This window comes from Diplotaxodon limnothrissa, linkage group LG6, assembly GCF_057381915.1.
Source record: "Diplotaxodon limnothrissa isolate DT_005_m linkage group LG6, D_limnothrissa_male_GT1.1, whole genome shotgun sequence".
In the NCBI taxonomy this organism is placed as follows: Eukaryota; Metazoa; Chordata; class Actinopteri; order Cichliformes; family Cichlidae; genus Diplotaxodon; species Diplotaxodon limnothrissa.
In genome coordinates, this window is record NC_140601.1 from 32290978 (window position 1) to 32318966 (window position 27989).

Below are 27989 nucleotides of genomic sequence, written 5' to 3' on the forward strand. Positions count from 1 at the left end.
ATTTTGACTGTAATTATTTTCTAGTAGTTGATGTCTCAAAATTCTGATTAAAATTGGTTTAAGTTTTCTATGAAAGCGACAAGTTTCATCGCTTTCATAGATTATGCATAAAAAATACGGCTGTGTGGAAGGCGACTATAGGTACGAAATACATGCAAGGCTTCTGATCTAAATATACCTCTAGTCACAAGGGCCAGCTCTAAGCCACTGTAGGTGTCACTATTGCCTCTACTGCTGCATTTATGCCTGTCTAGACAGGATTTATTATCTAAACCCATAAATATTGGTCATTCCTTTGTCTTGTTTTTATGAACATGTTTATGTTGGCTTGAATGAAAAAGGGCATTTGCCACATGCACAATAAAAGATTACACGGCAACAATGTTTTTTGCAGTGAAAACATTTATTAAACACATATTTGTATCCACATTATTGAAAAAACGGACCATCATTTTCAAATAAATTAGGTTTAAATGCCTGACCATGTTTGTGAGTAGGCAAATGAATCACAATATCAACCTAAGGCATGTATATTGCAGTTTATCACTGTGCTGTGTTGTTTCATCGCTGCAGTTCAGAAGACAGGAAAAAAGCATCAGTGTCTGTAGCCCATGGATTTCATAGGCTTCAAGTCCTATTATGAATACAGTTGTCTTTGACTCTTCTTTGTGTCTGTGGCTGATCTCCAGTCTATCTGCTCTGCCGGAGGCACACAGAGAGAGCGTTGATTTTTATATTTTCAAGTAAGACTACAAGCAGTCACAGTTTATTTTAAGGCAGTGCAGTTATTGGGCTCAGTTTGAACTGGTGGTGGACTGGGGACTGCAGGCAAGAGGTAGGGAGGGTGAACACAGACGGCTCAAAGTTTTTGGTGTTGAAGGTAGTGGCAAAGTCATTGGCAAAAAAGGAAGCGGACTCCGAGACACAGGGCGTGGCCGGTTCAGGTGTGGCAGCATGAACCGGTGCATTGGACAGCACCTCGGACTCAAACTGAAGCAGCTGACCCATGAAACTGAAGTTTGGTGAGATGACTGCCCGGCGCTGCTTGATGATGTCGAAGGCTGCATCAAGCCGCAGCTGCTGGGTCCTCATGATGTAGGCCATGCAGATGGTAGGTGAGCGAGAGATGCCTGCTTCGCAGTGTACCAGGACCTTCCCCCCTGATTGCTTCACATGATCTGGAAGAAAAAGGGAGGAATCTGGTGAGACAGTGACATATTTCTCTTTCTTTAATCATCAGCATAAGAAAACCACACATCAAACTGATTTCAAATCAGGAGTTTGGAACAGGAAAGAAATTTAACTGGGCTATTATTGTCTAGTCGATCACTCTCACTATATTATAGGAACACTTTTCCCCAAATATTTTATCTCTCTTTCTTTCTCATGAACATCTAGTTTGCCACATTTATTTTGTAGAAAGAAATGAGCACACGTCATTTGCTACTGTAAGTGGCACACACAGAGGCACGTGGGAGGCTTGACTTAGTCACAGAGTGCAGCTGTACATGTGATTTGTTTTCTGCTGCACCACTGTGGGGGTGCTGGGTGCTGCTGTGGTGTTCGCTGTGGCAGAGAGAAGTGTATTCTAATTTGGAGCCGCCTCGCTCCTACATACTCGTCAGTATGTTTTAAGGCCTACACACGAGTTCACTTTCACACATCTGTCTAAATGTCCTTCGCAACACGTTTCAAGAATTCTTAGAAGCAAACACCCACATGTCTTCTTTTCTGTCTCGCATCTAAGTCTGATCTACATATTGACACTTAGTTCCACGAGCCGGTAACGACACCTACACATCACCTCGTCCACTAAGCAGAAACATTAAGGGCCACTTCTGTGCGTTTATGAAGGAGAATGACTGATTTCTGACTGCTCTGATTCCCGATAAAACCACATGAATGAATAATGAACCTTCATCTGGAGAGGAGGGTGCTATGAGAGCGGGGCAGCAGCAGCAGTGGGTGTTTTAATTACCGTCCTTTGGCTGGAGATGTCATGGCATGCTTCAACCGCTGTTTTCATCCACGAGGTCAATAATATTTATTTTCTCCTCTCCGGTTTACATCACCCGCTTGGTCGGAAGGGTTTCCGATTTATTGATTGATTTTATGAGACCAGCAGCCCGTGTCTAATCAGTTAGCGTGCCTGATGAAATGTTGAGGCCCTCTTTGAATGTAGGCTAAAACTGCCTTATGTAATGGACAAGATATTTAAACACACCCTAAATGTAGGCTGCATCCCCAAACAGTGCACAATACTATCCAGCTAATACAGGTCAGCCAAGCTGCTTGTGGGTAAGCTTTGTCCTTGGTTATGCCTGGATATAAATAGCCGCCAGCACATTTTGTACATCTTTTGCTGTTGCTGCTATTATCCGACACCTCTCTCCCTCCCACGCACTCTCTTTTCCTCTGTAACACATTTGCTGCCCTGCTGGCCACAGGTCCACCAATGAGTCCCTCTTGCTAACAAAAAAACTGATGTCCTCCCTCATTGTGTAGCTGTCATTAATCCTCCACCCAACCATCATAAACAATGCTGTTGTGCATGCATGCACGTATGTGTGTGTGCCAGCCAGCCCCCAGCCTCCTACACCCGGTCATTACTAAACACGTACAGCTCACCCAGTTGTCACACTGACTGGCCACACCCGGCACCATGTGATTTGGCCAGCATGGGATTGTCTTTTTCAAGGAAAGAAGGGGGGGAGGTCGGAAGGGAACGGGGGAAGTGAGCAAATCCTGAATGAAAGCAGACAGGCAGTATATGTTGGTGGGGGATTGAAGGCTGGCGATTAACTTAAACTGATTACAGCCGGGTTTCTTATAGCCCTCTATTTGTGAATGGCAGCAGGTGAGCAGCACCGATAAAGGGAGGCTATTTGAAGACAAAGACGCATTTCAAAAATAAATGCATCCATGTATAGATATCTCGCTCACTCAGCGTGGGTATTTTTGAGACTCCTTGGGGTGAAGCTGGATTATAAATACATATAGACCGAGGCTGATCTTGTGGCCGGAAAAGCAGCCATCTAATGTTGGTCTATTTATTCCCTTTCCTAGCTGGTTTGAGCATTAGTGAGTCAGCCGTATTCTAAGATAGCAAAACATCTCAAGGCAAACCCTGTGAAGCAGAAATCAACAGTTAAATGCATTTACTCTCCTCAACTCACCTATAAAGTCTATTGCCTCCTGGAAGTGGGAGCTGATGTCGGCCATGTGGCTGTCCTCCACAGGGATCCACTTGTAGTCATAGTGGCCCTTGGCCGGCTGCAGGTCCCTGCGTGACACGTTGAGCAAGGCTGTGATGTGAAGGTCGCTGAGATAATCCTGTCTGGAGGCATGGTAGGCACTACCGAGGTAGAGGAAAGGCAGGATCTCTACTGGTTTACCCTGAGGAAGGAAAAGAGGGAGAAAGCGGAGACATGAGTCAAGCTCACGACACACAGCTTCGATCGCCAGATTTATCCATCTGCTATGACACAACCATTGTCCAAGCAGGAACATCCAAACACCTGCCAGCCGATCATTACAGTCATTTGCAAACAAAATGGACGCAGGATGCTAGAGGAATTCCCCGGTATTGAAAGAGCCCATAATGCATCAACCAGGCACAACAGTGTTCTTTGAAATCTAAACTAGCCACATGTTTTCTATTTGGTCAGTGGAAATAATAGCAGAAAGGTCAGGGATGAAAGGCTGTCTTTTCTATGGGGTGTCCTGATATCAGCTGGGCATCATGCTGTCTTTATAAAAAGACCGGGGAGCAGCGAAGGTCATATAATATCATATGTAAGTTGAGAAAATGTTTTGATGTGCCAAAAATAAAATTCTCTGATGTCAGCATGCGTTGAGCGTGCCTGTGTGTATGTATCTTTTTAGATTAAGTTTAAAAAAAAAAACTGGCAGTGGCTTTGTGCCCCGTGGTCCTGTAGGAGAGATGGTGGGAAGTACTGCATTGTACGCTAAAGGGTGTTTCCATACCTGATCATAATCTGGTTTGTGGTGTGAAAGCTTCTCGCTGTGGTTGCTGACTCTTTTCTCGGTTTCACTTCCGCTCTGGTCAATGGTTTTCACCTCAGTGCAAAGTTCAGGGTATTGAGAGTGGAAATTCTCGAATCCTCCTGAGAGAAGCAGTCAAAAAAAAACCCCAAAACAAACAAACACACTTTTAATAAATGAGCTTACAATAATTCTGCCTCCTCCGACCAACACCACAAATCTTGTGAAATGGCAGCGTTTATGAAACAGACTTAGCACCGGATTATAACCTCTATAACCTGATTACAGACGCGTAATTAATTACAGGAGCCCGCAGGAAGGACCGGTAATCGATTTAGGCCAACATTCTGAGGACGCACAAGTGACAGACGGAGATGGATGTGTTTAAACACAAACCCCGGGGGATTTATTTAGCCTAAAGAGGTAGTGCGGATAGGGAGGGGTGAAATTCTTCGTTTTATCAACGAAAGCAATTGCACCACCAATTTGCTGGCGTTTCTCTCGCACTGACTCATCCGCTCCACTGACGCACGCAGGACATCTACAGTATGTCCAAGAAGTAAAAGAAAATGTCGGCTACTCTTAACACAGGCAAAAGGGGCGAAGAACTGCCCCGAACAGTACCAGTGTTATCAGGGAAAAAATAGACTAAGATTAAATATTAAAGGTTTCTTTCTGCCCTTTCGTCTCCTTTTGAAATAAAATCACAATAACTTCTTAATATTTCATTTAGTCAATTATAAGGATACATTTTAGATTATAACAAACAATATTTACAATTTGTCATAATAATAAAAAAGATTTCATCTTTAAGTCTGTGCCACAACAACATACAAAGCCATAAAAGATATAAAACTGACTCTGAATTTATATCCCCACAAATAAAAATATGGACGAATTCAAAACTCTTATGAAATAAAATAAAATAGATTAAATGATAAAAACAAACAAATATAAAACTGAGTTGCCTTAATGGCTTTTTAAAAGGTCTATTTAGTAAAAAAAACCAAAACTTTCCGACTTTTCTTTTTGTCTATATTAAAATAATTCATCTCGCCAAATCTCTCACCTTTCAAGAAACAGATGTTGGCCCCGCTCGCAAGATGTGACAGGGTGTTTATTACTATTTGAGCTACGCTGTCCTTTTTCAGTTTTTGCCAGTGGGACGTCCGGTCATCCAGCGCTACTATAGCCGAAATGCTCCCTTCCCGAAGCCTAAACAGAGCTCTCTCATCCGGGATGACAAACTGCAGGGGCACCGGTCCTCCTCGGGATCTCCGGACTACCACTGAGTTAAGATTAACATTGACTGAGCCTTTGATATTAGAGTTCGTGAATGAAAAATAAGGTCGACAGTCCACAATAAGGCAGCTTCCATACTCCTTCCTGATGATTTTCCTCAGACGCCGGCAGTCTATGCTAGAGACCTTCATTTTGATTTGTTGGACTTGTTTTTATTGCCTAAAAAATTCAACTGATTACTCCTGAATACGGGCGAGAGAAGTGCCAGTGCCTACATTTCCTCCAAGGGGATTCCTGCCGATCAGTTTTATGTGAATGGAACCTCCGGAGCAAGACGTCACGAACCATATATGGACACCGGCGCGGCGCGATGGCAAGAAAACACGCCCACAGCTCTGACTCGACTGTGTGACTCCTCCCGCGGCCCTTGTAAACACGACACCCCGATTACAACTGCGGTGAATTTGATTCAGCCATTACTCACAGAGTGTCCTCTGCCTGCACCTACACCTGTCCTTTCATTATTTTCAGGTTCCACTTCGCATTCAGTGACCATTGAAAGGACACAGAGGCAGACGCTTTAAAGGGATGACCCTACAGCTCACTGCACAAAATAAAACGAAAGGGTCCCACACGGCCAAAAAAAGATGAAGTGTTTTGGAGGAAGGATATCAACCATAACATCCAGAAATACGAGTGCAACACAAATGTGCACCTTACTAAAGCCAGCCTATTAAACGACAACCATACAAAATGTCTGAAATAGAGGTGCAACTATCATTTCATTAACCTTTTACTGCTTTCTTTTGTCTGACTAATTAAAGCTTAGTTAAGTATGAGCATTATAAGTATTCATTTTCCTCTTTTTCAGCTAAACTTGTTAACAAAAACATCATGTAGTTGTTTTTGCAATTTAGAGCTGTGCTTTCCCGTAAAAGTATGCCCTTTTCATGTGTTTTTAATGTTTTTTTATTGCCTGCAGCAGTTTATCCAACATGATTTTCCTCTACAGGACACAATTAAGCGACCTTAAACCGAGAAAAACAAGAGACGCAATTGTGAGTCAGCTGTGAAATCTGATTATATCTGCTGCTCTGGATTAGAAGGTTCCTGGTTCATACCCTTGCTGGGGCCTTTCTTTGAGGAGTTTGAATGTTTTCACCAGAGTGAACAAAGTAGCCCACTCTATGAATGCATGGTTAAATGTGACATGTAGTCTGAAGTACTTTGAGCGGTCAGTAAGACTACAAAAGTGCTATATGAATATGAAATGATTTCAATGAATGTTGGTATCAATTAAGTGGAAGCAGAATGACAAAAGTCCGCACCAAACCCATCACATCAAATATCCAGAAAGAATTCTTCTCAGTTGCTTTAACTGATATCTCAAATGTTGTCAAAGCAAAATGCTATCACACAGAGGTAGCACTTCATAACACTCCCCACAAGTTTTTGCGTAATGTGGCGAAATTTCCCATGTTATTGTTCTCGATTTTGAGTGTAGTTTTTTACCTAACATAATTATCAGTAAGTAAAGTTCAATGGGGAAGCAACATTCAGTAAAACTGCAGTAAATTTCTCAGTAACTTACAGGCAGATAGATAACAACAAGTTACTATAAAATCTTTAAGTTATATATTACTCTATGTTTTTTTTTACACTACTACTTTATGTTTATTTACAACGCTATATCTGCATGATTTCTTCATTTTCACAAGTTGTAAAGAAAATGATTTAAAAATTATGCTGCTATTTACTATTTCTAAGAAACAAGTACCTTTAAGATATTTAAAATCAAATGATACACTGATTGTACCCAAAGTAATTTTTCAAGTATTGATTAATTTCGACATTATGCAGGGGTCTTTGCAGATCTGTGGACATACTAAAGACATTCCAATAATGTCATACTGTAGTAAACTTCAGCTCTAAAGTAGGTCTAAACTACATCTTTAGAGCTGAGAGCTTCAAATGCAGTTTTAAAAATATGCCAAACAATTAAGAAATAAATGCAAAACAAATTCACATAACTCATCACAAGGCTTACAAGTAACAACATTTACACCAAGAGCAAAAGAAAACGGTTCATACGGTGCATGTTTGTGAGTAACACACCTACTCTACTGTAAATACCTAAAGAAGAGTTTTGTTTTGTTTTCTTATTTTCTAAAGGCTACGTGAGAATAATCTTCCATGTAGTATTCAGCAATGTAGGGAATGTCATAGAGAGCTCAGACAAAGTAGCTGACAAACACAACCTCTAACTTCCGCTTACCATGTAAAACCCAGTGAACCAGCGTTATATCCTCCCAACATCCCTGGTCTTAAAATCCTAATCCCACAAATGAATTAACAAGTTTAAACGTCACACTGCCTACACTCACATGACATGCAAACAATCCTGACACACTGCTCAGGACTGTGTATGAGTTTTGTTTACATTTGCACATTTGGATTTCAATATGTAGCTGTGACTGTCTGCAGCCCTTAATCCAACCGAAACCTTTTTGGATTGAATGTATGTCATACTTGGTGTATGAGTACATGCAAAAGAAGAACCAACACCCTGAAGTAGAATACGTTCATTGGTGACTTTGTTGTTTTTTCTGAATCTGCTAAAGATGAGAAAAGCATAGAAATTAGTCAAGTGTTATGTATACCACTTTTTAAATCCAGAAACAAACCAGCCGTACATAATGTAAAGATGGGACACGGACAGCCTCTTTGGGTAAATGAACCTAACAAATAGGTGTTACATCATGTTGTGTCTGCTGCATGAATGAGTGGGAACTAACAGAGCAAAACAGAGCAGCAGTCAACAACAGAAATATGACAAACGCGCAGACAGTGAAACAGACGCAGTGGCAGACACAGATGGACTGACACTGTGAAAGAACAAAAACAAAACTATCTCTATGCGCCCCATGACAGAGAGAAAAGGACCTAGCCTAGATAGATAGATAGATAGATAGATAGATAGATAGATAGATAGATAGATAGATAGATAGATAGATAGATAGATAGATAGATAGATAGATAGATAGATAGATAGATAGATAGATAGATAGATAGATGCTGGAATGGCAGCAGAGGATTAGAGGTGACAGCAGGCAGCGTGCCATATGGTCTGGTCTAATCTTGGCTTGTGACATCACTGCTGATGAGTGGGGAGGCCCGCCATCCGTTTCCGAGCCCTCATTTTATTATGGGTTTTGTTAGAGTAGCTGTAAATAACAACAGTGGACCCATGCGAGCCAGGTAAACAAGAAACATGTTCTCAGGCCTTTCTCCTCATCTCTTTCCTTCCATCTCTCTGCTCTTGCTCTCTCACATCGATGGTCTATGTCCATACATATCACTCTAATAGGATTGCTTCAGTATATAATTGGCTATGTGTTATAGATAATACATTAAGGAAGCAGGCAGTTAGCTTTTAAACCACAGTGTTGCTTTCACAGCGACCTGTAACTGGAATTAATTTTGATGCTCAAGATTTAATTGAATTGTTAAAGCATGCACAACTACTGTGCTTCTGTTACAGTCAACAAAATCGGATTCAAAATAGATTACACACACAAACTAATTAATATAAATACAGAAATAAAGTTAAGAAGAACTGTGGGAACAGAAACAGAAAGAAATCTCCTCCTCACAAATTACTTATTATTTCATCTAACTCACCGTCTGGATGAAGTACTATAACTTTAAAAAGACACAAGTTTGAATTTTGCTAAAGAGATTAGCTTTTTAGTTTGTCTGAATGTTGGATTGTTGGTTGTAAAATACAAAACATTTAAGGCATAAGGCTTTGTGTCTATCTTCACAGTGATAATCTTTTCTGTCCACCATTTTAAAATGTCAGCAATCTATGGTGTTTAGTGCTTTTCTAAACTTTGAACTTAAGGTTTGTCCACTTCCTTATGTGTTTACTGTAATCTGACCGCACTATTTTGTGATTTACTGACTCTGGGAAAACAGTTGTTCTACCTTAAGAGTGACTGAGTATGATTTCTTACTGTTTTATTAGTGAGGCCTAATCCAAAATTGGGGATCTAGAAATGCTTCTTTACATCATTTGTTGACAGAACTGCGCCGTGTGTGTTTTTGTGCTTGAACAAGAATTCATTTTTTTTTATATATACCCTGGACAATAAGTGTTGGCCACACAGCATATGTATGGAAAGCCACTTCCTGTTCAGAATGTCCCTTTTTACACGTGACTTCTAAAAAGAACTCCTACACAATAGGTTGCCTTCGCAGGAACGTGTACCCCTCTCACCCCCACTCACCCTTCCTCCTTTCTCGGCTCCACAGGTGCTTCCTGGTTTGCTGACAGAGGCTCCAGATTGTGATGCAGTTTCCCAATAAGTCCCACATTACTCACCTACCACTCAGCTGACCATGGAGTGAAGCAGGTTGGAATTCAACTCTTCTATCAAAATAACTAAAAGATTGGCCTTTTGTCTAAAACTAAAATCAGAAATTTAATAGAGTAACTTCTGGTAATGCCACCCACAGAATTATATTTAAAAAATGCCTTCACAATGAACTAATCAACTAGTGTTTCTCAGACTTCTTCTGGTATGCTCCAATTCAGAAGCCAAAAAAAGCGTATGCCCCCCTGTTGCATTTAATCATTAACATTAAAAAGTACTAAGTTTAAAGGTTTATCATCATTAGCATCAGCAAACTCTTTTTTTCTTGTACCCCCCCAAAAATCACATTTACTCATCTTAAGTTAACTTCATATTTTTCACCTTGGTCTCTCATGAATGTAAACATGGTGCAAAATGCGGGAACTTCTTGCTGAGGATTTCTGACTGCTGAATGATACTTAACATTAAATTTTTTTGCTTTGATCTTATGGTTTTCTTTTTGAATTAAAAGTTTAGGTTATTTAGGTTTTTTTTTAAAATTGATGATGCAGCTGCCAGGGAGGAGGGAAAAAGGAAGACCTCAGAGGAGGTTAATGGATGTAGTGAAGGAGGAAATGAAGAGGGTGGGAGAGATAGAGGAGGACAGAGGAGATAGAGGAGGCTAGAGGAGATAGAGGAGGCTAGAGGAGATAGAGGAGGACAGAGGAGATAGAGGAGGCTAGAGGAGATAGAGGAGGACAGAGGAGATAGAGGAGGATAGAGGAGATAGAGGAGGCTAGAGGAGATAGAGGAGGATAGAGGAGATAGAGGAGGCTAGGATGAGAAGGAGACAGATGATCTCCTGTGGTGACCTCCAAAGAAGAAAAAGAAAAAGAACATTATTTGGCTTCTGAATTGATTTGACCAACGTTTTGATCTATAGGTTTGGGTAAACTTTAAACAATGAATTAGCTTCTATACTACTGTGTTTTGATATTGTTTTTTTTTTATGCTTGCTGGAACTTTTATGGTTCTCTTGGTAACTGATTATAGCATTTGGCTTTATAAATTAGTTATAAATGCATTATTCGGCTTCATAATTTGCCTGAATCGCTTTCAGTTTAATGTCCTATTCAATCTTTTAGATTTATAATATTTTATCTTTTTTGTATTTCTTTTTACTGGGAATACCAATGTCCAATAATAGTTTGATAACCCATTTCTATTACTCAAAGTGGCATATTAGCTCCAGAAAGCTACACAATCTCTACAATTAAATTCTTTATTTTAGTTACGAGAGGAGGGTCCCTCTTCCAAGACAGACAAAGTGTTACCATATTAGGCTGCAATCTTCAAAAGTGTTAAGAGACTTATTTACAAGAAGCATTGACAATGAAGGATTTCTCAATAGTGGTACTGGTAATATTTCTGGGGTTGCTGATGACATGTTGTTACATGCTGGCTCTTGTTAATGCAGAGAATACTCAGAGTCAGCAGCAACAACACATTTCAGTGTTGTGAGTAACTATGCAGTCAAATCGCATCACATCCAGTTCTCCAGTAAAGCAGCGTCTGCCAAATTCAGTATGAAACAGGAATGTTTGGTATTCATGGGTTCAAGTCATGATATGATGGCCCAGATGACACATGCTGAACACACACACAAACACAAACACTTCAAAGTCTTGACTCACCCACTGTTTCCACCCACCACCGATCGTCATGCCGTGACTTTTTGAGGCAAGCCAAACTCTTAGGCAAGACATGGAAGGAGAGGGAGAGATACCGAGGAAAAGAAGGAGAGAGACAGATTGTTGTGCATGATAAGCAGAAACGAATTTACCTTTTATGATTGTTCAAAAGAAAAAAACAATCGCTTCTGATCTTCTGTGAAATTTCCACTGAATTGACGCTTCATGCGGTGACTAATTTGGCTTGCCCTTTTTATACTTCAGAGGTAAGGGAACTTAGTGAATTTATTGTGGTGCCTGGGGTTTTCTTGTGCGACTCTGTGACGCTGGAGATATAAAGAAAAACAAACCCAACTGATAATTTTTATTTTTTTTACTCATTGTGTCCAGACAAAACGTCCAATTATCAGTATGCTGTAACTTGATGTCCAAGTAGAGCAAAATTACATTCTGTACTGTACTGTGAATCACAGCATGACCTGGTTATTGAAGAGGAGGTTTACAGCAGAGCCCACACTTCTCGCATCTCTTAAAATACCCACCAGCAGACCTGTGAAAGCTACCACAACAGATGGTAATCAAAGAAAGCTGCTCTTCACCTGCTTTACATTCACACTTACACAGACTCACATGAAACCCAGCACACTACTGTGCTGAAACCCATAACCTTTATCTGCACTTCCTAGACTGAAATGAGTAAGTTACTCGAAGCAAAGATGAAATAGGAACACGTGATCAAAAAGTAATATGTCCCCAAACAAAAAGGTGTAGTCATTTCCTGTTTTGGCTTGTGAACTAGCCAGCTTCTCGTACCTAAAATGGGTTGCAGAATCAATGCATTCTGCTCTCTTGTGCAGTGAAGAGCAGGGGTGACTTTCTTTGACCTTTTTTCCAAGTCAGTTCAATAAGTTCAGGTTATTTCACTTCTGAAATTACTTTAAACTCTTTCAGTAAGTTTAAAGTAAATAGCCAGAGGAGTTAAAACACAAAGTGATTATTATTATCTATGTTTGTCTTGTCAACAAATAAAAACAGGACAATTGTAAATCTATCTTATTTAGTGATGACCCTAGAGTCTTTTTTCACGGGGCTGTAAACAGACTGCAGACTTGACCTGCCTTTGCTCCATAGAAAGTCAATTTGGTCTTGGGTATTGTTGCCAAAATAAGCATGATCTCTGCCGTTTCTAACGTCTAACCTGTCATGTTGTAGGACTCTTGTTGGCTGTTGTTGTTTGTGCCAAAGCTTGTTGAGTATTAAGTACCCTAAACTGTAACTGTTGACCAAAAATTCTTAGATTAATAATTCCCAGACTGTTCCACCAGGCAAGGTGGTCCTGTTTTTAGTTTGCGCTAATATCCGCAATATCTGTACCCTCAATAATACTCCTCTGACTAGAATTACTGCATGCTACCTCAATACCTTATTAGCATACCTTGCATACACATTTTATATTTAGCACCTTTCATATCTAGCACATTCTGTTTTTAGCTACTGTGTAAATCACTGCATGTTTGTTCTTTGCTTTTGCAAGTGGAGGTGTAGCTGCTCTGCAGTTTCATTATCAATGTATAATGTCAAAAGTTTGAACGTGAGTGTTATTATTACTTCTTTAGATAGAAAAAGTTCAAAGTTAATGAAGTCAGAGCTGCACGGTGTATTATTGGTTACAGTTCACATTAAACAGAAATAGTAAATAATCTTGGACTATGTTTGTATCGGCTCTTTCTTTTCTTAGAGCAAAAGGAAACTGATCTCTGTTGTTGTGCCAAAAACATGTATTTCTTTCTAAATTTGTTATTATGCCCTCTTTCTGTGAATGTGCTGTAGAACATTTGGGCAGAAATATGACAGTAACCCAGCCTCACTGCCTGTAATCAGTGAAAATAGTACAAAGTACACTGCAGATATCTGCTTGGCTGTTCACCATCATTTGAACACATCCTCCTTGCATATAAAACAATACCTCTGCAAAGCCTTCCTTTTCAGCTTTGTGTTCAAGTTCATTTGAGCATCTATAAATAACTGTATATTTCACTATATTGTTATCTGTCTTCCCTTCCCGTCAGTATAGTGGGTCACAGAAGAGAAAGAGGAAGGAAGCCAGAAGAAAAATAAACACACAGAGTACTGAGAAGTAGCTGGTTAGCCTGACAGTATTAATGTTATTTTGAGGAGGCAGTAAATATCACTGTAAGCCTGTGGCACTATGTCAGCCAGCTGGATCAATGGGCGAATACAGAAAAAGAACCTGCATTGTGTGAAAAGCAGAAGAAAGCTTTTAATATCATAGGGGTTTTTTAAGAGTGTTTCCCAGGAGGCTGTGCTTTTGTCAGAGTTCCCCTTCACTCGCACTCTGATAAGAGATATAATACATGGAAGACAAATAATTGCTACAAACACTTTCAGATAATAAAGTTTTCTATTGAAGTTTCATTTAAATTTACTCATTTCAAGAAGCTTTGAAGTGCAGAGGTTGTGTTTAGGCATGCCAGTGCCTTCTTCCATGTCTTCTGTACAGTTACAGCTAACAAAGGCTGTTTTGCCTGTAAATTAAACAGATTTGTTGGCAAAACAGCCTTCTGCTGCTGGATACTTATCAAGCAGACAAGTGTAAGCATATTCCTGCCAGAAATCAAATGTCTGCACCTGCAGCTCATTGTGTGTTTCATACGTAGCTGTAGATGTGCAAGCAGTGAGGCCTCGGGTCACTGACAACCAAAGATGAAGAAATATTTTTCACTGAGCTGTAGAATCGGTGTAAAACTTCAGTAATTACGAAAGTGGAAAAATGAAATTACTAGTAATGTTGTGGCATTCTCTTTGCATGAAACAGACTCCGTTTACAGTATAACAATATTTGTTTATATTTCAGACATTAACTCAGGTCAGCATCTGAGTAGTCATGCACAGAAATTAAGTTTTGACCACAATTAGATGAATCTCAGTAGCAGTACATCACCACATGCTGGATTCCCAAGCAGCTCAGAGACAATTTATCCAATAAGGCTTGGATCTGGCCCTGGGTCTTCTTGTATTGGACAGGTTTGAAAAGCCTTAATAAAGAGATGTCCATGAGGACTGCTTCAGTTCACCTTTTTCAACATGTCATATAGAACGACACAATGTTCAGTTCTCTTGAAATGTAGGCTGAGCTAAAAAACAAACAAACAAAAAAGCACCAAGACAAAACTAGTTCTGCACAAGCACCACACCGGTGGAAGTCAAGTCACTGGACCGATGCCCTGACTCTGCAGCGTGAGCCCAGACACCCTTTGGAGAATACTTGTTTGAGCCGCTTGTAACTGTAGTCATATATTTTGGTCACTGCCAGTTGCTCTGGGCCATAGATAAAGGCAGGGATGTAGACTGAACAGTAAATTGTCAGCTTCACCAAAAGTAACAATAATACATCTAATACAATATTTTGGTTGATTTTAAATGGAATTGCAACACTGATAAACACACAATGACCATAAATAGAAAGTATTCAGAGATACAAATGTTTTTCCACTGGAAAAATACAAGTTAGCGAACACAAAGCAACCTTTTAACCTTGCAATGTTGTTTTTTACTTTTCAATAGTGTTAGCATAAGAACTGTGGCTCATCATCGAAGCAAACAGGACCTGACCTTCATAGGAAACGATATCTGAAGTCTTCCCATCCACAGGTGCAGAGATACGGGTTTTTTTTTCTCATTTACTTAGGCGTCATTCCCAAACTCTCCCCTCCATCTGTCTCCCCCCTTTTGTCTTTTACTTCCAATATCTTTCCTCATCCCCTGTTGTCCAGCCTGCTTCCTCACTCTGCTCTGCCTCCCCATCCTATTCTCTCATCACCTGTGTGGGAGGCACAAAGCCAAATCCACTCAGCTGGAATTAAACTCACTGGGACCACATAGCACTTCTGCACTTTAAATACACACATGGACTCATATACACGCACCTGCATGCTCAGCGGATGGAAAAACCTAGGCAGGGATGGAAAGATGTAGATAGGAGCGCTGGGAGTGGGTGATGGCTGGGGAGCGCCCACGTCACAGGAAGTAGGTATGGACATTACTGTCACAGACACACACACTCCCATGCATGCATGCGCACACACATAGTGCAGTATATAAAGCATCAGTACAAACACAGGCTGTTATCACTGGGAGCAGCTGTCATTGCATCGCAGAAATACAAAAAAAGATAACATAAAATAAAATTTGCAGGGAGGGTTCTCTTTATTCTGAATACGGTGAGATGATAGCTCGGTAACATCCACATCACCGGCGCCCAGTTGGTTACAGCTGTGGCTCTGCACCTCCAGTGTTTAAAGGAAAATTACACTATTACACCTAGACTGTGCCTCAAATTACAGTCTGTTTTCTAGACGGATTCCTACGCTCTGCTTGAGGCTTAAGTGGCTCTAGGGTATATGAGTCACTACTAGCACAATACTGTTGCATTTTGGGTAAAATGTAAGCCAGTTTTTGATAAGAAAGGAGAAGTAAAATAAAAAAAATATGAAGCCAGTATCACTATTTCTGCTGCATCAGTTTCTACATAACAAAAGAACTGTGCATTATAAGTTTGATAATGGCAGAGGAAAAGGACTAATCATGGTGGCATAACAACAAACTTCATTAAGCATTTCTAAGAAAAAGGGCTGCTTACATAGCTGTTGATACATTAATGCAAAAAAAAAAACCCCAAGCATGTTTTCTGTCACACTTCATTTTGGTTTCTCATCGCTGACTGGTTGTTAGCTTCTTTCCAGTAAAGAAAAATAAAACTGTAAAGAATGCAAATATGTTTATTACCAAAATATTTGTTTTCCTTAAAGGTAGATGTTTTAAGAAGATTAAGGTTGCCAGTTGACAGGCTAACAAACCCTCCTGTGTCAGTGGCAGCTGTGTCAGTGGCAGCTGAACTTCATTCGACCATGGCCTGCAATGACTTTGCCAAATTCTTCACTGAAAAAATCCAAAAAATTAGACAAGCAATTGGTACATCAACAGCAGATCCAGGATATGTACTGTGTCCACCAAAAAACTGTTTAAACACCATGAAACAGTTTCAACCTATTAACAGCAAAGACCTGGAGGACATCTTAGGTCAACTGAACTCCTCCTCCTGCTGTTTAGATGTCCTGCCAACAAGTTTTTTCAAAAAGGTCTCAAAGACTTTAGAGTCAGACCTGTTACAGATCGTCAACTTTTCTTTATTATCAGGTGTGTTTCCAGAATCACTAAAAACTGCTGTAATCAAACCTATACTGAAAAAGGACAATCTTGACAAGACACAAATGAACAACTACAGGCCGATCTCAAATCTCCCGTTTTTAAGTAAGATCATTGAAAAAGCAGTTTCTCAACAGCTCAGTTACTTCTTAAAACAGAATAATTGCTACGATGCCTTCCAGTCAGGTTTTAGACAGAACCACAGCACTGAAACCGCTCTGACCAAAGTGTTTAATGACATATGTCTGAATACAGACAGTGGAAAAATGTCAGTCCTAGTTTTACTGGATCTCAGTGCAGCATTTGATACAGTTGACCACAACATATTACTCAAACGACTAGAGAACTGGACAGGTCTTTCAGGAACTGTACTAAACTGGTTCAAAACATACGTAGAAAACAGGAAATACTTTGTATCAATAGGTAACTTCACATCTGAGCAGACAAGTATCACATGTGGAGTTCCCCAAGGTTCCATCTTGGGACCCCCTCTGTTTAACATTTACATGCTCCCACTGGCACAGATTATAAAGAACAACAAAATAAACTACCACAGCTATGCAGATGACACACAAATATATATCACAATGTCACCAGGAGACCGAGGCCCTGTACAGGCTCTTGGTAAATGCATTGAGGAAATCAATGACTGGTTGTGCCACAATTTTCTCCAGCTAAACAAAAACAAAACTGAGGTAATAGTCTTTGGCGCCAAAGAAAAACGATTACAGGTCACCAGAGAACTTCAATCTATACATCTAAAAACCACAAACCAGGCGAGAAATTTGGGTGTAGTGATGGATGCAGACCTAAACTTAGAAAAACACATTAAGACAATAACAAAGTCAGCTTACTATCACCTCAAGAATATATCAAGGATAAAAGATCTGATGTCTCAACAGGACCTGGAAAAACTAGTCCATGCATTCATCTTTAGTAGGCTTGATTACTGTAACAGCATCTTTACAGGTCTACCTAAAAAATCAGTCAGACAACTACAGCTCATTCAGAACTCTGCTGCTCGAGTCCTCACTAAGACCAAAAAAGTGGACCACATCAGTCCAGCTCTGAGGTCCTTACACTGGCTGCCTGTCCGTCAGAGGATAGACTTTAAAGTTCTGATGCTGGCCTATAAAGCTCTGAATGGTTTAGGACCAAAATACATCAATGACCTCCTGACCCAGTATGAACCATCCAGATCCCTCAGGTCATCTGGATCCGGTCGTTTATCAGTTCCCAGAGTCAGAACCAGACACGGAGAAGCTGCATTCAGCTTTTATGCTCCTTATATCTGGAACAAACTCCCAGAAAGCCTCAGATCAGCTGAAACACTCAGTTTATTTAAATCCAGGTTGAAGACTCACCTGTTCTCAGCTGCATTTGAATAAAGCACCAAATCCACACTTTAAGCTTAAATTTCAAAACTTACATTTAACTACTGATTTTATCTACTGTTCTGATTTTATGTGTTTTGATTTTATATACTGTTGTTTGTTTGTTTGTTTGTTAATTAGTTAGTTAGTTTATTTGCTTGTTTTAATCAATTTTAAATCATGCTTTTTATTTGTTCTTGTTTCTAATGTCTCTGTAAAGCACTTTGAATCACCTTGTTGTTGAATTGTGCTATACAAATAAACTTGCCTTGCCTTGCCTTGCCTTGCCTTGCCTTGCCTTGCCTTGCCATAGCTATTTAGTATTTTCAGAGGTGCAAAGATCACTACGTGTGCGACAAGAAGCTGACCCAAAATATCAGCAACTTACTGCCTAAAACACCGTCCAGGTTCATATTTCATCTTGTATAATGTGCAGTGACAGATTATCAGTGCGTGGGTGAGAACTGTACAATGTAATCTCTTAAGGTGGACCATGCCTCTGCACACAAATGCATACACAAAAATATAATGTATGCTTATTATGTGGCTATTCTGCTTAATTTTTATAGAAGTGTGACATTTGTGGTTAAGCTGACGCGATGCATTACACTGAAGTTGGTGGAATTATCAGGGTTGCTGACAGGCAGCTGGGTTGTGATATTTCCTCTTTCTATATCATTCTTTTACAGTCTCACAGAGGAGATGAGGTGGGGGCTGGGCTGGTGACTCATACGTTGTCTGTCTCCATCTAACTACCCCCAATCAGGACGGCGGGAGGAAGCAATGTGGGATGTTTGACTCTCAATTTTTCTTTTTTTCCACTTTTCATATTGGCTGGAACACCCAAGGGAGCCACCTTGACCAAATTACTCAAGGAAAACCTCTTTTTTAATTTTTAATTGTATTTTTTTTGGAGACGACATGAAAGTTATAGCATCCTATATCACTGTGGTCCTCCCCCACCCATGGCATCCATCATTCCCGCTGAGCCATCAGATAGAATGAGGGGCTAATTTTAGCTTGTAAACTCGTCTCCTTGATTATGAGGAACTGCTGCTTCTTGATAACACTGTGGGTGGGGTAGTGGGTCAGAGAAGTATCAGGAATGGTAGCGGTAGTAATTTACAAGAGGAAGAAGAAGAAACAACGTAAGCATCACAGCTGCCAAGTGGCCACATCACACCTAAGATTCTCAGTTATGCTGAAACACAAAAGGTTTCACATGATTTTATTAACAAACAAACCGTAAAGATGGAGGTCATCTTGACATCTGTGCTAGATTATGGCAGCACATGTTTCTCTAAAAGTTCTCCAAGGTAAATAATAAAAGAAATCATCTGTTCATGCTGTCCAGTGAGGGTTACTCCTTGCTGATCCATTGTTGTAAGACGGATGCTGCAGGGGAATTAAATTCCATTCATGGTCATGTGCTCATAATAGTAAAACAAAACAGCACCAAAAATTCATGCTCCACAATAACTGTCTCATTCATTAGCTGCTTAGCTACCAGCTGACTAGAAGCATCGTGTTACATCCTTGCTGGCAGAGAGTGAGCTCATTATAACATGATAAGAGAAAATGTTGCTCATTATTACCCTACATTCATGCCAGTCTTGCTGTAGTTCCCTCATTTCCTTTATTATCCCACCCAGGCCTTATTGCCCCACCCATCATTACTATGCACCATTTAACGTTTTGTTTCTAAGAGAATTTCTGTAGGTTTTTGATGGGTTAAGATTCCTTGCCAAGGGAAGAGTAACTTAGTCGTTATAAGAACATTTCTATAAAACATGTTCTTCTTTATACAAAACATTAAAGTGGATTAGCTATATCAGCATAGCATTGTTTAAACTCCCCAGCCTGTCTGAATATTGTTGCTGACCTCGTTCATCCCATTATGACCTCAGCGTGCCCATCTTCTGATTGCTGCTTCCAACAGTATAATTTACCAAATGATTTGAGATTATCTAAGCTCACAAAGCTCAGATCATCTCAAAGTGGTTTCTTGAGTTCACTGTACTCAAATAGCCTCCATAGACAGAATTTCTCAATCCAGCAGAAAACCTCTGGGATACTGTGGAACAGGAGATTTGTATTACGGATGTGCAGCTGACAAATCTGCAGTTGTGTGATCGTATCATGTCAACATGGACCAGACTCTGTGCCTTGAAGATTAAGGCTGTTTTGAAGGTAAACGTGGGACTAAGCCAGTACTAGCAAGGCGAACCTAATGAAAAGTGTATGTACACAAATCACTTAACTGTTGATAAATTATAGTTTCTGAATGAACCCCTGTTTTTCCAACAGAAAATGAAACAAGGTGTGTTCCAGTGGACATTAAACAACAAGGAGTATAAGCTTCCATTTGTTCTTTAGTAGTCTTATTTTCAGGAAAGTTCTATTAAACCATTTTTAGAAGAACAAGGGTGGTTTTTTTTAGTAACCACCACTATAATTCTTTCCAAACCATTTATGTATTTTTCTGCTACATAAATGGTGAAGTTAGCTCTTTGGGTTATCAGTCACTCTAACAAATAGATTAGGACATGTCTTGTAATAAATTCAAGCAAGCTGCTATATTCTGTACATAAAGTGTCTTTTATGCTGCAAATTAATCGTTTGGCGATAAAACAGAAAACATATAATAAAAGACAAAAAGTCATGATAGTCTCTGTAAGGGCATATTGTTTTTTAATTTTTTTCTCCAAAGTGAGACACATACTTTTAATGGGAAGCTGTTAAAATGACCCTTGACCGTGACAAACAGGCCAGCCTTTTCTTTAAGCAGGTTCATAACAGGTTAACTGAGATCAAAATGACATGGATGACTCAGCTGGTTGAAAAATAAGCTCACCAACCCCCACAAACCAGTGGAGACTGAGGAAGAATGGTCTTTAGGGAATACCCTCACAGTCATTTCATTTTTCACAGTAGCAAAGAAGACAGACTCCCTCTAATATGAGAGAAGTTAGAAGAGACCAGTAGCTAAAAGATTTCAGAAACAGAAGCAAAAGTGCATTATAAAAACTCTGGGCAATGCACCTCTGGATTGCTCACCTAGCTTTGGGGTTAACGAAGAAAGGGTTTGAGTCAGTCCAGTAGAAATCAAAAGTTTTTTTCTAATAGGTTTTTGTGGTAACACCAGAAACTTTTGCTCTCAGAGTATCTGTTGCAACATAGACTTAATTTAAATTTTGATCTCTTACTCACCTCTCTACCAAAAACTGTTTGGGCGTGTTCCCTAAAAAAAGTCTGATTCACCTCCTGGAGAAGATTGAAAATCACTGACAGAAGAAGAAAACAATGAGATAAGTTTACACAAAGAAGACACTCATAAAAAACTAATTTACAACATTTTCTTACAAAATAAGCTGTAGAGTGTGGATGATGGTGACTAATGGTGTGGGAGCATCCCTTGATTATTACAGGGAACATGGCTTCCTGTACCAAAGAAATATCCCGTAATCTTAGTTCACCTCCTTTAAATTCATGTATTTTACTTCCCTTATCCCATTTCCTCTGACATACAATGACATAAAGTTTTAAATGAGAAATGCAGTGATGATTATGATTCTGAGTCATTTATTTGCAGCAGGATGAGAGAATAGCATCTAGATGCAGCTCTAGTGTCATCACAGTAGTGACTAGTCAGGTGTGATCATGTCTCTGGGGATACTTTGTATTTCCGCTTTACCTGCACTAATGGAATGAAGTGAAGTAAAATTAAGCTAGCAGTTCGGCCTCACGCTACATTTTTTTTTATGTAGCACTACTGAAGCAGTTTGAGCCATAAAAGAAGAAAATATATCTGACATTAGTTTCTAGTGTTTCATTCTAAATTTATACAATTCAGGTTCAACATTAAAGGTAAAGTCTGTAAAATCACACTGCTAGACGTCAGTAGATTTGTCCAATCTGTCTATCTGTAGTGAGTGTATGCAATCAGTTAGTTTACCTCATGTCCATGTCTATATACTCTTGGTTGTAAGGAGTCTGGTACAAGTTGCAGAGATAGTGATCCCCATTTCTGTCCAATGACAGCAGTGCTGAGGAAAGTTGTTGAGGATATCCTAATCCTTTTGCCAGCGTTAGCTGCTGTTAGCTTGTGATAGCATGGAACTTTCCTTGAAGTGGAACTAATATTGTTGGACTTGGACACCTAAACACAAATAAAATCTCATATGATGCGTGAATGTAATCAGACTGTTTATCAGAGGGAAAGTATGATTTTTAGGATACATAAAAACATAAAATTAGCTTGTCTAATGTTAGCTTATAACTGGCTGATGTTGTTGTTTAGCCACCTCCTTGTCTGCTGTCCAGAGACAGGAGGCTAGCATAGCTAATGTGCTGGCAATAAGAAATTGCAATAATATCCGAGATACATAAGCATGCTGGTCTTAACCCACATGCATAAAACAAGATTAGGTGGATGTCCCACTATCTTGAATACAGAGCCACTATCCACGATCTTATTATTAACCATTAGGTGCAACTGCACCTTATGTACATTTTGTAGTATTCATTCCACCTCATTCATTTCTGTATTTTATGTATATAAGTTTAGATTCGTTATTTATAGTTGGTTTACATAGCTTTGTGTATGTATGTGTAATGTGTATATATAGACACTTGTGTGTGTGAGATTTACATTGCTGTGCTTGAGAGCCACCATCTACCGGAACCAAATTCCCTGTATGTGTCTGCACATATACTTGGCCAATAAACACGATTCTGATTCTGATTCTGATTAAATAACCTCATAAAGTTATTTGCTGTACCTTTAAAGCTGACATTTTTGAACTTTCTCATTTGTTTGTTTATAGTACTTAACAAATTTATTAAATCACCTGATCTAAAAACAAGAAAACACATTTTTGAGAAAAAACTTATGTCTGTCAAAAATAAGTTTAAAACTAAAAAATATTGTTATTGAATAAGCAAATAATAAACTGAATTCATGTTTTGTTCCCAAATTTGAGCTGTCACACTGAACTTCTCTGAGACATCAGAAATTAATTAAGCATAGGATTTAACTATTAAAACCATAAATAACTGTAATTTGGCACTTTAATCAAAACATAGTAATCTGCTTTACTATTTTTTCTCTTCTTTTTTTAAAACAGTATATTTTTAAAATTAATGGATAAAAATACTTTGAATAACTTTGAATAAAGAGCTTGCACATACTGGTGGATTAACCATTACAGAATTATTTTGGTAATTACAAATACAATTAAATTAGGACAATGAAGCATAAACCTTACATTAAATGGTATGCTAATAAATTTGTTATGCACTGTAATCTAAAGAAAATTGAACTTTTTTTCAGAGTAGCTTCCTTAACCACAGCAAACTAATGATTAGCTGTTCATTTTCTTGCTGTAAAGATCAATAGAAATAGTAACAAAATCAAAAAGAAAGATCAGAAAGTCATTTTCTTTCCCCTGAAAGTCAAGCCCCAGTTGCCCGATAATGGGCATATAATCTACCTTTGCTTCAGAGCATTTTGTTGTTCTTCCGCTCTTAATGTGAATTAAGGAAGATTTACTCTATTTACTCTAGGTTATTGTTGTTCTTTGTTTGTCTGAGTTTTACCACTATAAATGTAAAGCTCAGAGTCTTTATACAAAAGGCTCCTTGGTGTCTGTTCATTAAGGAAGCGATCAATGCCCTGGAAATGAGCCAGTGCACCTGAATTCAATCAGCGACGGAGCTAAAGCCTGTTATCACAAAGACCTCTGGCACTGATGAAAGGGGACGAGGGAGGCAGACATCTCTCAGCTGAGAGGAGACGGGTGTGGTGAGACGCTAGCAAGGTAATTTACCCTGAGATTGGAATTCACAGAGAAGATCTGAGCAAGGGGCTGGTCAGTGGTATCCCAATTTATGTTTATAGTTTTAACGTAAGTAAAGCGGAAGTAGACTCTAAGTAAAATCCTGAATCAGCTATAAAGTGATATATAGATCAAAAATCAGCATGAATACCTATTGAATGCAGGCTATTGTAGTTTTAGAAACTTTGCATTCAAACACAACCAACCTGCCACTATTCGAACAGCCATCAAGTTTCACAGTTTGCCACATACAGGTATTTTTTATAGATATTCAATTAAATTCAATTTTATTTATACAGCATCAAATCACAACAATAGCCACTTCGAGGTGCTTTATATTGTAAGGTAGACCCTACAATAATACATACTGATAAAAATCCAACAATCATATGACCTCCAATGAGACTTTGGCGACAGTGGGAGGGAAAAACTCCCTTTTAGTCTGTGTCTCCCTTAGCATATCAGACTCAAAAATGCTTTACACAAATGCAAGTAAAACATAACCCTCATCAAAAGTAATACAACAAAGTCCTCTTAAAGCATACACTGGTTAGTTCATGTGCTTTGAGTTTTGTTTAGTTTTTTCTTTTTACAATAAACTAGGAAACTGTTTGAGAACTATTAGTAAGGAATATTTTTATTTTATGATTTACAGTATGATGAATTAAAACTGATCTGCTGATACAGCAGCTAAAGCCATTTGACAAACGTTTATGGAAGACTTTGTAAAAATGTACATTTGCTTATAATAATGTTTAAAAGCCATTTTTTTATTTTTATTTTCCTTGTTTTCCTTTTTTGTTTTGTTTTTTCTTGAGAATGTTAATAATTCTACCTTATAAAGAACGAGAAAAAAACTTTAAAATTATTGAGAATACAGTACATTATAACATCAAAACGTCTGTGAACGTTCTCAGTCATCCAGGTCATCGTAGTCTAAGGAGCTTGGAGAGGTGAGATGTCTTTAAGCAACTTAAAGAAGTCCAGACGCTTTTCTTTCCAAGCTCCTTAGAATAAAAAAAAAAAAAAAAAAAAAAATTAATTAAACATTTCAGGTTTCATTCAACCTTCCACCAGTTTAGAAACAGCCATTCGATCTCCAACCAAGTACTTCTGTGTCTAAACCTATGATTGTTATGAATCATATTGCTTTTTTGTGGTAACATGGCCATTTAAAAAGCAATGACAAATCATTTGCTTGGACTTGTTGGAAAGTAGTCATCACCATTACTGTATATAAACATCACAGTGCTTCCTGTTTTGGTACTAAATGTTGCCAGTGAATAACAGCACTAATACAAAGTAGCTAATGTGGATGTATCCTGCAGGAGATGACGTTGAAGCATAGTCATATCGTTCACAAATACCCCCACACACACACCTCAAGACACTAATGTGACTTTCAGGTTGACTAATATATGAAAGAGAGGATTAGAAGAAAAAATAAATTCCATACACCCAAACTACAGTGTGCTACAGTGGCACAGATGAAAACCTTATACATGAACAAAGTGAATGAGTCAGAAGACTGAATCCTTCCCCCCAAACTAAACACTTTCTCGGTGACAGCTGTGGTTTTAAAAGCCTACTTTATCCCATTTATGCCATTTATGGCAATTACCTTTCCTCTTGATTCATCCTCCCAAAATGAACTTTGTTTCACATATTTCGAATATCCTTCCCTTATTACCTGGGACCTTTCCTGTTTCACTCCGTCCTCACCTGCTGTGTGCTCCACCTCTTTTGAGCCTGTCAGTTCCACCCGACATCACAGTGCATAAGTTAATTGTCTTTCTTGCTCTTCTTCGGATGTGACTGCTTCCACGGTTCAGTTTTAATTAATAGTTATCTCTTCTGTACTAAAATAGTGGAAGTTTTTGATGGTGAATTGCTCTGAAGTGAAAACTGATGTAAAGTTTTTCAAATAGAACAAAACCAGGACCAGCACATCGTAAACCTCATTAAAGAAGCAAAGTGAACAAATCACATTTATTACATGTTAATAGTCATAGAGTACTGCCATGTATGTCAACCATTATTAGACCAGCTATTTATTTAATTTGAATTTTCCCTAAAAATGAGGTAACAGAAACCACTTCTATAAATTATGATAAAACAGCTGAATCTTCATATTTTTTAAGTCGTCAATTTTTGGGAATTTTTCTCCCTAATTTCCTTCGGGATTAATAAAGTATTCTGATTCTGATTCTGATTTTGTAAACGACCTATTTGCTTTTGCCCCCTCCAAGAAAATATGCTTCACTTCAAGCTATTTAACTAAAATACAGTTAAATAGCTTGAACACAGCTTTAAAGACAGCTTAGAACTTTAAAGCAACAACACAGCTCAATGTTCCTGTTTGGAAAAAAAAACTGTGAATCTTTTTATACATTAACATTGATTGACAGGATTAACAAGTTCAGAACTTTCCATCTGTAAAACAAACCTGTGGACTCAGCACAAACAAAGAGCAGATTAGAAAGGTCGTCCAAACATTGCTTTGGACACTGTTTAGCCTGTTGAAGGGACTGTTTCCTGTCAGCCAGTGTACTCTTCCTGTCCTCACCGCAAGTGACACTGAACTTCCTCTGCAGCAGGAAACCGGGCCCACTTTGTCAGGGCAGGTGGTAGAGCAGATCGCCCGGAGGGACGCGCTCTTCAGCTATGACTGGTATGTTGCTGTTAGGCTAATAATGACGCTCTGGGCTTTGGAAAAGGTCTCATGGCAGTTAACTGGGTCAGGTGTGGACTTCTTTAATGGAGTTTGTTCTTTAATGTGTTTTTATTTAAACTTGTTTGATAATGATTAGTATAAGTAAGTTACACTGATTGAAATATCGAGTGGTTTGTGCAGATCTCTTTATTTACCAAGATGTGGTGGGTAGGAAGGTGGAAAGTGATATGTGCACATGCAGTCCAAGTGGCAACCAACAATCAAACACCAGATACCCTTTCTAAGGCTGAGTTTGTGTCTCCTGCCAGATATCAACCAGGCATCTTTTATATGTAAGGCTTACATGTTAACCCCTCCTGTGTGGGAGTGCACAGCATTTTTAACCTTTTTATTCCTTGTCCCCCTGTCCCAAATTTTAAGACAATATCACACATTTTGATTGGTTCTGTGTGGCACGCTTTAAGGAAAGATTTTTATTATCGTCAGTATGAGATTAGCCTGTCTATTTATCAGGGAAACTTATAAGTCACCAAGGTTTTGCAGAATTTGCTTGAGGGAAAATACCTTAAACAAAATGAAGTGCTAGTATATTCTGAGCAGTCAAATAAAAAAGAATGTAGAAGTATATGAAGATGACTGCACCATGAGACCATAAGAACAATATTAAGCTTTCTTTATACTTATTGTCTTTATGTAGCATGACAGTTGGAAATATATTTAGCCCGTGCATGCTAAATGACCAGTAACATACAAAGGTTATTATATTTTCAAGTAAAACATTTAGATTATCTTTCATCACTATGGATGTGTCCCACAAACACAGTTTACCCACAGCTAGTTTGATGGTATCTGGTCACCCTGTTGAAAGTAATCGGTATTTGAAGCGCTTATGTAAATGTAGTAAATTAAAAAGCGTTATTTTTACCTCCAAAATGTAGAAAAGTGTAGTAAAGCATTGAGAATGCACTGATCCATTATTTGGAAGAGAGGAGAACTGCAGCAATTGCTGCAGAGCTAGCATAACACGGAGGAAGCTAAGAGCAAAATGTCAGCATGTTTTATGACACTACACCAACAGCTTATGTTTCCATTAAAAAACCCAACTTAATTTTTTTTTTTTTTTTTTTGGCCTGTCCCGTTTGGCTCTTTTGCCATCAGAATTGTTGTCTAAAGGCAAAGAAAGATGCCCAACGGATTTACTTTACCAAACTGACCATCCCAGCCTTGCCGTAATGGTCCATTTGATTCACCTTTTATTGTTTATTTTATTTTCACTTACTGAATACGGGACAGACTTGACTGGGGGAAAGAAGGGGAGAAAGAAAGAGGGAAAGAGAAACAGCTGAGAAGAGGGACGGGGGAGAAGGGCAAAAGACAAAAACCAACAGAACGGGCAGAGAAAAAAAATGCATATATCAATCACCTGGATCACCTGCTGAGAAAGAAAAAAGAAAGCAAGCAGAAGAGAACAAGAGTAATAGAATAAACAACATCACAATGATATATGGGAATATGACAGTAAATACTAAATGTTAAACATTATTGTGCAGCACATAAGATCAACAGAACACAGTGTGCTTTGAGGT

At 38.9% G+C, this 27989-nt stretch overlaps 1 protein-coding gene across 1 annotated transcript; it reads right to left on the bottom strand.

The window, feature by feature from the left end:
• Positions 1-427: 427 nt before the first annotated feature.
• Positions 428-5512, bottom strand: dusp5 (dual specificity phosphatase 5). The gene is made up of 4 exons (XM_085356182.1): positions 5075-5512; positions 3988-4127; positions 3177-3396; positions 428-1178 (listed from the first exon to the last, which is right to left on the bottom strand). The coding sequence occupies exons 1-4, from the start codon at positions 5436-5438 to the stop codon at positions 772-774; spliced, it is 1131 nt and encodes a 376-aa protein (XP_085212308.1). The 5' UTR covers positions 5439-5512; the 3' UTR covers positions 428-771.
• Positions 5513-27989: the final 22477 nt, after the last annotated feature.